This window comes from Oncorhynchus gorbuscha, linkage group LG24, assembly GCF_021184085.1.
Source record: "Oncorhynchus gorbuscha isolate QuinsamMale2020 ecotype Even-year linkage group LG24, OgorEven_v1.0, whole genome shotgun sequence".
NCBI classification, from domain to species: domain Eukaryota; kingdom Metazoa; phylum Chordata; class Actinopteri; order Salmoniformes; family Salmonidae; genus Oncorhynchus; species Oncorhynchus gorbuscha.
The window spans coordinates 21,589,678-21,602,663 of record NC_060196.1 but is presented as its reverse complement, the minus strand read 5'-3'; the positions used below and the strand labels follow the sequence as shown (position 1 = coordinate 21,602,663).

At 44.4% G+C, this 12,986-nt stretch overlaps 1 protein-coding gene across 1 annotated transcript in view; it reads right to left on the bottom strand.

The window, feature by feature from the left end:
• The window catches only part of LOC124012170 (small conductance calcium-activated potassium channel protein 3-like), a 46,093-nt gene that overhangs the window by 28,425 nt on the left and 4,682 nt on the right, over positions 1 to 12,986 (bottom strand). The window contains exons 4-5 of the mRNA XM_046325647.1: positions 11,456 to 11,577; positions 2,971 to 3,112 (exon numbers count right to left, since the gene is read on the bottom strand). Of these exons, the coding sequence (XP_046181603.1) occupies positions 2,971 to 3,112; positions 11,456 to 11,577 (264 nt within the window). The remainder of the gene's footprint in view (positions 1 to 2,970; positions 3,113 to 11,455; positions 11,578 to 12,986) is intronic.

Sequence of the window (12,986 nt, the reverse complement as noted above, 5' to 3'; positions counted from 1 at the left end):
GCACATGTAGCCTATAGCCTGTTTTAGAGAAATGTCATCATCGATTATTGTAAGAGCTTTCTTTTTCTGCTTACCGTAATTTCCGGACTAGAAGCCACTACTTTTTTCCCACGCTTTGAACCTCGCGGCTTATACAATGGCGCGGCTAATTTCTGGATCTTTCCCGCTTTCACAAGATTCATGCCGCCAAAAAACTGAGCACCGTCACATAATGTGACGTAAATCGAGCGCGCTCAAACTTCCCATCATTCTGATTACGGTAGTCATTTTGTCACTCTCATCATGGCAAAGACACAGAGAAATGCATATGATGCAGCTTTCAAGTTGAAGGCGATCGATCTGGCTGTTGTAAAAGGAAATAGAGCTGCTGCTCGGGAGCTTGGCCTTAATGATTTGATGATAAGACGTTGGAAACAGCAGCGTGAGGAACGGACTCAGTGCAAAAAGACCACAAAAGCTTTCAGAGGGAAGAAAAGCAGATGGCCCGAACTAGAAAATGAGCTTGAAAACTGGGTCAGCACACAGAGAGCAGACGGCCGAGGTGTTTCAACTGTGCAGATCCGACTGAAAGCCAAAACAATCGCCACCGCAATGAAGTTTGAGGATTTTAGAGGTGGACCATCGTGGTGTCTAAGATTTATGAGACGTAAAGGCCTGTCCATCAGGGTACGGACAAGTCTGTGTCAGCAGCTCCCTCCCGACTATGAGGAAAAAGTTTCAAACTTCCGCAAATCCACTGATGCAAAGATAACGGAGCATTCCATCAGCCCGCACAACATCATAAATATGGATGAGGTTCCTCTGACGTTTGACCTGCCTCTCACTCGGACTGTCAACAGGAAAGGTGAATCATCCGTCACGCTGAAAACAACTGGGCATGAAAAAAGGCACTTCACCTGTGTTCTGAGCTGCACGGCATCGGGAGAAAAGCTTCCACCGATGTTGATTTTTAAACCCATGACGATGCCAAAAGAAAAATTCCTGAGAGGAATTGTTGTAAAAGTCAACAAGAAAGGATGGATGACGGAAGGCTTAATGCATGAATGGCATACGGAGTGTTACGGCAAGCGACCGGGAGGATTCTTTCACAAGAACAAGGCATTTCTCATGTTGGACAGCATGAGAGCCCACATAACAGATTCTGTGAAAGAAGCCATCAAGAGGACAAACTCAATTCCAGCTGTGATTCCTGGAGGAACAACAAAGTATTTGCAGCCACTCGACATCAGTGTAAATCGTGCATTTAAGGTGGCGCTCCGTGTTCAGTGGGAGGCTTGGATGACAAGTGGGGAGAAATCCTTCACTAAAACGGGCCGCATGCGAAGAGCAACTTATGGTCAAGTCTGCCAGTGGGTCCTGACAGCAGCAGGGTAGCCTAGTGGTTAGAGCGTTGGACTAGTAACCGAAAGGTTGCAAGTTCGAATCCCCGAGCTGACAAGGTACAAATCTGTCGTTCTGCCCCTGAACAGGCAGTTAACCCACTGTTCCTAGGCCGTCATTGAAAATAAGAATTTGTTCTTAACTGACTTTCCTAGTAAAATAAAGGTAAAATAAAAAAAAAAGAATAAAAATTAAAAACCGCGTGGAGCATTGTCAAAAAATCCACTATCATCAACGGGTTTCGAAAGGCTGGACTCTTGAAGAGGGCAGCATGAGCTCAGCGGGGAATTTGCCTCCGGATGAAAGTGATGAGAGCAACAATGACAACGATCCAACATCGGATGAAGCAATTCTGAGGCTACTCAACTCCGACACCGAAGGAGATGACTTCAGTGGTTTCAGTGCACAGGAGGAGGAAGATAGTGACCAATGATTTTCTTGGTAGGCTACTGGCCGTGTAAAGTTCATTTGTTTCAATGTACCGGTAGGCACCTGCGGCTTATAGACATGTGCGTCTTATTTATGTACAAAATACATATTTAAAAAAAATTCAGTGGGTGTGGCTTATATCCAGGTGCGCTTAATAGTCCAGAAATGACTACGTTATTTATCCTACGGTTCTGACTTGGTGTACAGGGAGAATACTGTAAGAACGGCCCATGTTCTGAATTCTGTCGCTGTACATTTCATAACTGCTGAACAAATAGTTATATTGACTACGCCCATGTTAGTTCGCTTATTAATGTCTTAGTCTAAATTACGGATGACCTCTTATCTGCTCGTCGTTCCCTTATGCCATAGTTTGTACCTCTCAATTGTTATAGGCCTATTGCCTACATCATTTTAGGCAATTTTGTAATTGTAATTGTTTTGCTTACTTTGTGTATTATAATTAGCTTGTGCTTTTCTTGACGAGGAGATATTATATAATGTTGTTGGGTCTGTAACCATGTTTCCCATTCAAATACTTGTTTTCAACAAAAAGTTCAGTAATAGACCCATGCAATTCCATTGCAAGGGTTGTTTTGTTTGCACAATGCGCTGTCTGTGCGTCAGTATATTGTATATAAAAGTGGATCCTCATGATTGTATTTTCCTTATCAACTTAAACAAATCCACAAGGAGTCAGTAGTAACCACATTTGTTTAAGCAAGTCAGGCATATCAGCTATGATTTTAAAAAATGAGGTAAATGAGGCTGATTGAACTGTTTCGCTGCCAGACAAGGCTCCGCTGATAGCAAGGTGCAGCGGTGGTAAGGATTCACTGCATGGTGTTGAAGAAAAGCTCTGCTGTTGGGACAGCTTTATGTAGGCCCTAAACATTTCTAAAACCCTTTTCACTTTTTCATTATAGGGTATTGTGTGGAGATGGGTGAGATTAAAAAAATATTTAATACATTTTTAATTCAGTCTGTAACACAACAAATGTGGAATAAGTCAATGGGTATGAATACGTTCTGAAGGCACTGTACCTGCCCATCCCCTTTTCTTCAATTTTCTTTAAAGATGTCATTGAATTATTCCCACGCACCTACAACAAGTCGACTCTTCTGTGCGAGAGCTTTTCCTATTTTGCAGAAACTGCTTACCATGATGCCAGTGAGTAGACAGATGCTGCGGCCACAGTAGGTGTGGGGAACAACATCCCCGTAACCAATGGACAAGAAGGTGACCGAGACCATCCACAGGGCCTCCATGTAGTTACTGCTCAGGTCCTTATAGTTGTGGTGTCTATAGGACAGGGGAGGGATGATGGTTCAGCTTTTCCCCTGTCTTGTCTACTCATCATATTAACATTAACATTTAACAAATAAACCAGTTTCAGTCTAGAAGTATGATATTTGATTGTATTTGTTATATGACTGACAACTTATGATGGGCCCATCTGATGTCAGCCACAGCACAGATTGGTCCAAGTAATTATAGTCAGGTGCTTTGCAGCATGGCACACTGTACTACCGACAATGCATCTTTTAAAGGTAATTTCCCAGATGTTTGCAGAGATTGCATTCACAGTAAACGTTGCGGATGTCGGTTGAAGTATAAATTATCTTTTAAAAGGTGCATTGTCTGTAGTGTGCACTGCACCTTTGAATCAGTGTTAATTTTGGCACTCTTTTTTTAGATTTAGTCTAATTTTGATTAAAATATCATTAAGTCAAAATTTTGTCATTTGAATAATGATTAAGTTTAGTTATTGTCAAAATGACAAAAACATGGAACTTCCCGGGTGGCGCAGTCGTCTAAGGCCACCAGAGACACTGGGTTCGAGCCCAGGCTCTGTCGCAGCTGGCCGCGACCGGGAGGTCCATGGGGCGACACACAATTGGCCTAGCGTCATCCGGGTTAGGGAGGGTTTGGCCGGTAGGGATATCCTTGTCTCATCGCGCACTAGCGACTTCTGTGGCGGGCCGGGCGCAGTGCACGCTGACCAGGTCGCTAGGTGTACGGTGATTCCTCCGACACATTGGTGCGGCTGGCTTTCCGGGTTGGATGCGCTCTGTGTTAAGAAGCAGTGCGGCTTGGTTGGATTGTGTTTCGGAGGACTCTCGACCTTCGTCTCTCCCGAGCCCGTACGGGAGTTGTAGCAAGTTAGTAATTACTATCAATTGGATACCACGAAAAAGGGGGTAAAAATAATAATTTAAAAAATAAAGAATGACAAAAACATTGGCCAATTTTTCAACTAAATGCCCTTTAATTTGAGTCATTAACCTATAGTAAACATAAATCACTGAATTCCATGTGCACAAACATACTACTTTTCTCCCTAACAGCAGAAATATGAAAAAATATAAGAATAATATTATATTCACCTATATAAGAATTATCTGGCATGTAAATTCCTAATTCAGTCTACAGCACAGCACATTACACACAAAACAAACAGACACACACAAGCAGAGAGAGAAAGAGAGAGAGAATCACTAGAAGGTGCCGCAAAGTAGTATGTGTTTCACCTCCATCACTCGGTCGCGTCATTACCATTGTTATCAACGTTCCACATGGATGTCCAAAAGTAGAATGGGTGCTAATGACTTTGAACGGGAGCTAATGACTGTTTCGCCCAGTGATGTAGTCGAATCACTGAACCTCAGGTCCCAAGTCCCCAAGTCCGAGTCACCAATGGTCAAGTCACGAGTCCCTATGGCTAAAGTATGAGTCCCAGTGAACAAGTCCTGGTCCAAGTGCTCAAGTCTGAGTCACTGAGTCCACATTAAAGGTGCAATATACAGAAATCGCTTTGCCATTTCCTGGTTGCAAAAATTCTAATAGTTTTCCTAATTTTTGTTTATGTGACAAAACAAGCCGTCGTTATGTGGAAAATCATTGTACCACCTAAAACACTGTGAAATATATTTTGTAGGGATGCACAATATATCGGTAAACATATCGAAATTGGCCGATATTAGCTAAAAATGCCAACATCGGTATTGGCCCGATCTAGTTTAACCTGATGTTAAAAACCGATGTCAAAGCTGCCGTGCATACCTATATAACATACACTACACTTGCAACACAGCATCCCTAACCTAGCCCACAATGTCTGCTGTGTGGATCGAGCAGTCAACAAGTCGAGCAGTCATTTGAAAGAGTAAGAAAGCCAAGAAAATGGAATTACATTGCCCTTGACAATCAACCGTTCTCTCACCTGGGTGATGTTGGCTTTCGCCGACTGGTTGAGCACCGGTACACACTACCAAGTGCGCTATTTTTCAGATGTTGCCCTACCAGAGTTGCACAGTAATAACGTCACTGCTATTAGCTTCACGACATACATACTATGGAATGCCGTTTGGGTCTTTGCGTTTCAAAAAAGATACAGTAGCACTGTCAAAGCTGTACAAAAAAGTCTGCAAACAAGGAAACACCAGCAACGAACCATGTATTTATAATACCGCGTTGGTAATAAAGCATAATTTGTTTGACTGCAACTTCTGGGGTAGCTAGGTTTAGCTTGGTACCTAGCTAGCACCAATACAACCAGCCTGAAAACAATGACCAGTAGAAATTGCAGTCATTTTCATTATTCTTAGCAATGATTTAGGAATCTTCGTGAGTAAGTATTAGCTAGGTTGCCACTTGTTGTTCGCCTATTGAAATTGAACTTCATTTAATGAAAATAAATAGCTAGCCAGCTACTTAACCCTGTTGCCCAAAGCTAACGTTAAAAACAGCCTGCTAGCTCTATCTGGCTAGTGAGGCTCGACTGGACCGGTTTATGTGTTGTGAAGCTAGCCACAATAAGAATTACGCACAATAGTGGAATTTGCAGTTTGCCTTCAAAAGAAAAATATGACATTGACAGTGATGCAAATGAATAAAAATAGTAGAATTATGCCATACCTTTATTTTGAAGGCTAACCTCAATGCCCACTATTGTGGCTATTCCATATTGTGGCTAGCTTCACATAGATGGGTCCGACCACCATTAATCAAATAAGAACTGGCTTATAAATGAGGGTTATTTTAGATGATGACACCTAGCTATACAGTTAGCTAGCTAACTATAGCTACTGAAACAGATTGTTGTTTTGCTGTGTTTTTGAGGAAGAACATTGTTTGCATCCATGAGCTAGTTATTTTTTTTTAATGACCAGCACTGAAGGTGGCAAGACAACTTTATCAGCATCATAGCATACATGTCAATGAATTGTTGTGACATATGAAATACGAGTGATAGTGTAATCAATTAGTAGTAACTACGTAAAAAATGTATGAATGCGTTAAATTATTTTGTGACGTGTAGTCATATTCAGGTCCTGATTGGTCAACAAGTTTATTTGACACGTCAATTAGTGTTATTTGTATACAAAAACAACACTGAAGAATGGGAAGCATAGAAATAGCGCACACCGGTTCCGGTTGGAGCGAGTGGTCGCATCTGCACTTCGCTCCCGCGGGTAGTATAACTTTTTCATTATATTTCATTATATCACAACGGTTTGATTTGTCTAATCTTAGCAATTTCTTCTCAGCTAGCTACATAGCCGTCTTTGTATCAAAGATAATTGCGTAATTATCGTATTTCGCCGTCCTAACGTAGTCTTCACTAGCCAGCTAGCTAACGTCCACTGATTAGCTGCACTGGAGAAACTATTACACTCAACTGAACGACTTGATTAGTGTAGTGTTAGCTAGCTACATAGCTGCCTTTGCTGTCTTCGTATCATCGTATCCAAGATAATTGTGTTGTTTAGGTTTAGAGTGTGTAGTCTTAGAGTGATTATCTTAATTTACCGAGGTTAGCTAGCCAGCTATTTGTCGTCCTTAACGTAGGTGACTCTGCTAGCTAGCCAACGCTAGCCAACGTCTTCTGTATAGAACTCAACTACCCGGTCGCATTCACAGGTAGTATCACATTTTCACTTCATTTCATTACAGTACAACGGTTTGATTTGTTTGATCGTAGCTAGCTACATAGCCGTCTTTGTATCAAAGATAATTGTGTAGTCTAGAGCGATTTTCTAGGTTCGCTAGCCAGCTATTGTCGTTCTTTTAACGCAACGTAACGTAAACAACACTGCTAGCTAGCCAGCTAGCCCCGAATAGCAACACTGCAGAAACTATTACACTCAACGGAACGACTTGATTAGTGTAGTGTCAACAACGCACCCACTGCCAGCTGGCCTACTTCAGCAGTACTGTATCATTTTAATCATTTTAGTCAATAAGATTCTTGCTACGTAGCTTAACTTTCTGAACATTCGAGACGTGTAGTCCACTTGTCATTCCAATCTCCTTTGCATTAGCGTAGCCTCTTCTGTAGCCTGTCAACTATGTGTCTGTTTATCCCTGTTCTCTCCTCTCTGCACAGACCATACAAACGCTCCTCACCGCGTGGCCGCGGCCACCCTACTCTGGTGGTCCCAGCGCGCACGACCCACGTGGAGTTCCAGGTCTCCGGTAGCCTCTGGAACTGCCAATCTGCGGTCAACAAGGCAGAGTTCATCTCAGCCTATGCCTCCCTCCAGTCCCTCGACTTCTTGGCACTGACGGAAACATAGATCACCACAGACAACACTGCTACTCCTACTGCTCTCTCTTCGTCCGCCCACGTGTTCTCGCACACCCCGAGAGCGTCTGGTCAGCGGGGTGGTGGCACCGGGATCCTCATCTCTCCCAAGTGGTCATTCTCTCTTTCTCCCCTTACCCATCTGTCTATCGCCTCCTTTGAATTCCATGCTGTCACAGTTACTAGCCCTTTCAAGCTTAACATCCTTATCATTTATCGCCCTCCAGGTTCCCTCGGAGAGTTCATCAATGAGCTTGATGCCTTGATAAGCTCCTTTCCTGAGGACGGCTCACCTCTCACAGTTCTGGGCGACTTTAACCTCCCCACGTCTACCTTTGACTCTTTCCTCTCTGCCTCCTTCTTTCCACTCCTCTCCTCTTTTGACCTCACCCTCTCACCTTCCCCCCTACTCACAAGGCAGGCAATACGCTCGACCTCATCTTTACTAGATGCTGTTCTTCCACTAACCTCATTGCAACTCCCCTCCAAGTCTCCGACCATTGCCTTGTATCCTTTTCCCTCTCGCTCTCATCCAACACCTCCCACACTGCCCCTACTCGGATGGTATCGCGCCGTCCCAACCTTCGCTCTCTCTCCCCCGCTACTCTCTCCTCTTCCATCCTATCATCTCTTCCCTCCGCTCAAACCTTCTCCCACCTATCTCCTGATTCTGCCTCCTCAACCCTCCTCTCCTCCCTCTCTGCATCCCTTGACTCTCTATGTCCCCTATCCTCCAGGCCGGCTCGGTCCTCCCCTCCCGCTCCGTGGCTCGATGACTCATTGCGAGCTCACAGAACAGGGCTCCGGGCAGCCGAGCGGAAATGGAGGAAAACTCGCCTCCCTGCGGACCTGGCATCCTTTCACTCCCTCCTCTCTACATTTTCCTCCTCTGTCTCTGCTGCTAAAGCCACTTTCTACCACGCTAAATTCCAAGCATCTGCCTCTAACCCTAGGAAGCTCTTTGCCACCTTCTCCTCCCTCCTGAATCCTCCGCCCCCCCCTCCCCCTCCTCCCTCTCTGCAGATGACTTCGTCAACCATTTTGAAAAGAAGGTCGACGACATCCGATCCTCGTTTGCTAAGTCAAACGACACCGCTGGTTCTGCTCACACTGCCCTACCCTGTGCTCTGACCTCTTTCTCCCTCTCTCTCCAGATGAAATCTCGCGTCTTGTGACGGCCGGCCGCCCAACAACCTGCCCGCTTGACCCTATCCCCTCCTCTCTTCTCCAGACCATTTCCGGAGACCTTCTCCCTTACCTCACCTCGCTCATCAACTCATCCCTGACCGCTGGCTACGTCCCTTCCGTCTTCAAGAGAGCGAGAGTTGCACCCCTTCTGAAAAAACCTACACTCGATCCCTCCGATGTCAACAATTACAGACCAGTATCCCTTCTTTCTTTTCTCTCCAAAACTCTTGAACGTGCCGTCCTTGGCCAGCTCTCCCGCTATCTCTCTCTGAATGACCTTCTTGATCCAAATCAGTCAGGTTTCAAGACTAGTCATTCAACTGAGACTGCTCTCCTCTGTATCACGGAGGCGCTCCGCACTGCTAAAGCTAACTCTCTCTCCTCTGCTCTCATCCTTCTAGATCTGTCGGCTGCCTTCGATACTGTGAACCATCAGATCCTCCTCTCCACCCTCTCCGAGTTGGGCATCTCCGGCGCGGCCCACGCTTGGATTGCGTCCTACCTGACAGGTCGCTCCTACCGAGGGGCGTGGCGAGAATCTGTCTCCTCACCACGCGCTCTCACCACTGGTGTCCCCCAGGGCTCTGTTCTTGGCCCTCTCCTATTCTCGCTATACACCAAGTCACTTGGCTCTGTCATAACCGGGACCACCCATACGTAGAATGTATGCACACATGACTGTAAGTCGCTTTGGATAAAAGCGTCTGCTAAATGGCATATATTATTATTATTATTATAACCTCACATGGTCTCTCTTATCATTGCTATGCAGACGCCACACAATTAATCTTCTCCTTTCCCCCTTCTGATGACCAGGTGGCGAATCGCATCTCTGCATGTCTGGCAGACATATCAGTGTGGATGACGGATCACCACCTCAAGCTGAACCTCGGCAAGACGGAGCTGCTCTTCCTCCCGGGGAAGGACTGCCCGTTCCATGATCTCGCCATCACGGTTGACAACTCCATTGTGTCCTCCTCCCAGAGCGCCAAGAACCTTGGCGTGATCCTGGACAACACCCTGTCTTTCTCAACCAACATCAAGGCGGTGGCCCGTTCCTGTAGGTTCATGCTCTACAACATCCGCAGAGTACGACCCTGCCTCACACAGGAAGCGGAGCAGGTCCTAATCCAGGCACTTGTCATCTCCCGTCTGGATTACTGCAACTCGCTGTTGGCTGGGCTCCCTGCCTGTGCCATTAAACCCTTCAACTCATCCAGAACGCCGCAGCCCGTCTGGTGTTCAACCTTCCCAAGTTCTCTCACGTCACCCCGCTCCTCCGTTCTCTCCACTGGCTTCCAGTTGAAGCTCGCATCCGCTACAAGACCATGGTGCTTGCCTACGGAGCTGTGAGGGGAACGGCACCTCAGTACCTCCAGGCTCTGATCAGGCCCTACACCCAAACAAGGGCACTGCGTTCATCCACCTCTGGCCTGCTCGCCTCCCTACCACTGAGGAAGTACAGCTCCCGCTCAGCCCAGTCAAAACTGTTCGCTGCCCTGGCCCCCAATGGTGGAACAAACTCCCTCACGACGCCAGGACAGCGGAGTCAATCACCACCTTCCGGAGACACCTGAAACCCCACCTCTTTAAGGAATACCTAGGATAGGATAAGTAATCCCTCTCACCCCCCCCTAAGTTTTAGATGCACTATTGTTAAGTGACTGTCCCACTGGATGTCATAAGGTGAATGCACCAATTTGTAAGTCGCTCTGGATAAGAGCGTCTGCTAAATGACTTAAATGTAAAATGTAAATATTTTCCGCTTCTTAGACTTGATTTCAATGAGAATGACAGATCTATAACTCAACATTTCTATGTGCATTTGGTCGGGTCGCCCAAAAGTTTACATATTGCAGCTTTAACTCAAAATAAAGTTATTTACCAATTCAGAAATAGTGTAGTGGTAAGATACATTTAGTCAATAAATAGTTTGCTATCCCTTTTCCTTTATTTTTGTTCCACCAAAATGTTTGCATATACGCTACTGATAATGTTCCCAGAGCCAGGTTCAGTTGAAAAACGTTCTTGAACATTGCAGACAGAAATTCCATGAATAGAGCCGACATAGAGTATGTCTTTCTATTGTGCTAATGCACAAAATAAATTAAAAAACGTAGCGCCAGTATTATGAGTTATGTCTTTTCAGCAGTAGAATCAAACTGATTTTCTTTCTGCGTAAAAGAGGGAGACTTGGCAACAGAATCTGTGTATGAAATGCAGTGGGAAATGTGGGAGGGTTGAGAGAGAGACAGACTACTTTTCCATAGTCTACTAAAGAGAAAGGAAAACATAGCTTGACTGTTATTTTACAATTAAACTCAATACAGCTATTGCTTTTGATTTCGTAAAGCAGCTTGTGTTTCATAACCAGGCCAAGGCTTGCTAATTAGAAGGCTGGTGGTGAAGCAAGAGAGTCGCCTGCGCAATGTGTAGGCAGGCTATAATCGGAGGCCAAGCCAGAGCAGAGCGTGGCTGCCTGTCTGTCTACAGTGATTGCCTCCCTCCAGCTCACCACTGAACAGAACTGCACTGCATCTGTCCTGTTATTTGAGCTTATCACCGAAAAGCTCTCAATCTCTCCAAAATCTCTTGCCCAGTCCATTTTGTAGTCAAATTTTGGTCACAGCAATAATTTTGTCTCGTCTCATTTTAGTCAACTGAAATTAAAAATAATTTTTGTTTAGTTTTTCTTTTTTCTAGGTCTATTTATTCAGTCATCAATTGCCACTGAAAAATAGGTGTTTGAATATTGTAGAGTACTATTTTAGTTGACGAAAATAACACTGCTTTTAATGAATCCTGGCAAAAGTCTGATACCTATTTTCCTCCTTCCTCTCTCTACTCCCTTTCCCTTCTTAGTCACTCACCTCTCACAGACATGTAGGCCCCAGGCAGCAACTAGCCACAGAGAGACGCTGAAGATCATCAACACAGTGCCAGGGTAGATGGTCATCAGGGTTTTGACCACAAAACGGCTGTTGAAGTGGATCTGGATACAAGTCCAAATAATAATAATATTAATATCCACAGTGGTAGGGTTAGGGGGAAAGAAGAAGAAAAAAAATTAAAAATACCCCCCAAAATATATTTAAAATAATATTTATAATATTAAAGCTGATCCACCCTTCCATAAAAAAATACTCACTTAAAAATACTCATTCAAGGGTTTTTCTTTATTTTGACTATTTTCTACATTGTAGAATAACAGTGATGACATAAAAACTATATAATAGCACATATGGAATTATGTAGTAACCAAAAAAGTGTTAAACAAATCAAAATATATGATATATTTTTGACATCTTCGCACATTCTCTCAACCAGCTTCAACTGGAATGCTTTTCAAACAGTCTTGAAGGAGTTCCCACATATGCTGAGCACTTTTCCTTCACTGCGATCCAACTCACCCCAAACCATATAACTATATAACTGGGTTGAGGTTGGGTGATTGTGGAGGCCAGGTCATCTGATGCAGCACTCCATCACTCTCGTTCTTGGTCAAAGCCCTTACACAGCCTGGAGGTGTGTTGGGTCATTGTCCTGTTGAAAAACAAATGATAGTCCCACTAAGCACAAACCAGATGGGATGGCGTATAGCAGCAGAATGATTGGGTAGCCATGCTGGTTAAGTGTGCCTTGAATTCTAAATAAATCACAGAGAGTGTCACTAGAAAAGCAGCCCGACACCTTCCCACCTCCTCCATGTTTCATGGTGGGAACCACATATGTGGAGATCATCCGTTCCCCTACTCTGCGTCTCACAAAGACATGGCAGTTGGAACCAAAAATCTCAAATCTGGGCTCATTAGACCAAAGGACAGATTTCCAGCAAGTGTCTTCTTCTTATTGGTGTCCTTTTAGTAGTGGTTTCTTTGCAGCAATTCGATCATGAAGGCCTGATTCACAGTCTCCTCTGAACAGTTGATGTTGAGATGTGTCTGTTACTCGAACTCTGTGAAGCATTTGTTTGGACTGCAATCTGAGGCACAGTTAACTCTAATGAACTTATCCTCTCCAGCAGAGGTAACTCTGGGTCTTCCTTTCTTCTGGCGGTCCTCATGAGAGTCAGTTTAATCATAGCGCTTGATGGTTTTTGCAGCTGCACTTGAGAAGAAACTTTCAAAGTCCTTGAAATTATACACATTGACTGACCTTAAAGTAATGATGGACGGATGTTTCTCTTTGCTTATTTGAGCTGTTCTTGCCATAATATGGACTTGGTCTTTTACCAAATAGGGCTATTCTGTATAATTCCCTACCTTGTCACAACACAACTGATCGGCTCAAATGCATTAAGGAAAGAAATTCCATAACTTAACTTTTAACAAGGTACACCTGTTAATTGAAATGCATTCCAGTTGAATACTTCATGAAGCTGGTTGAGAGAATTCCAAGAGT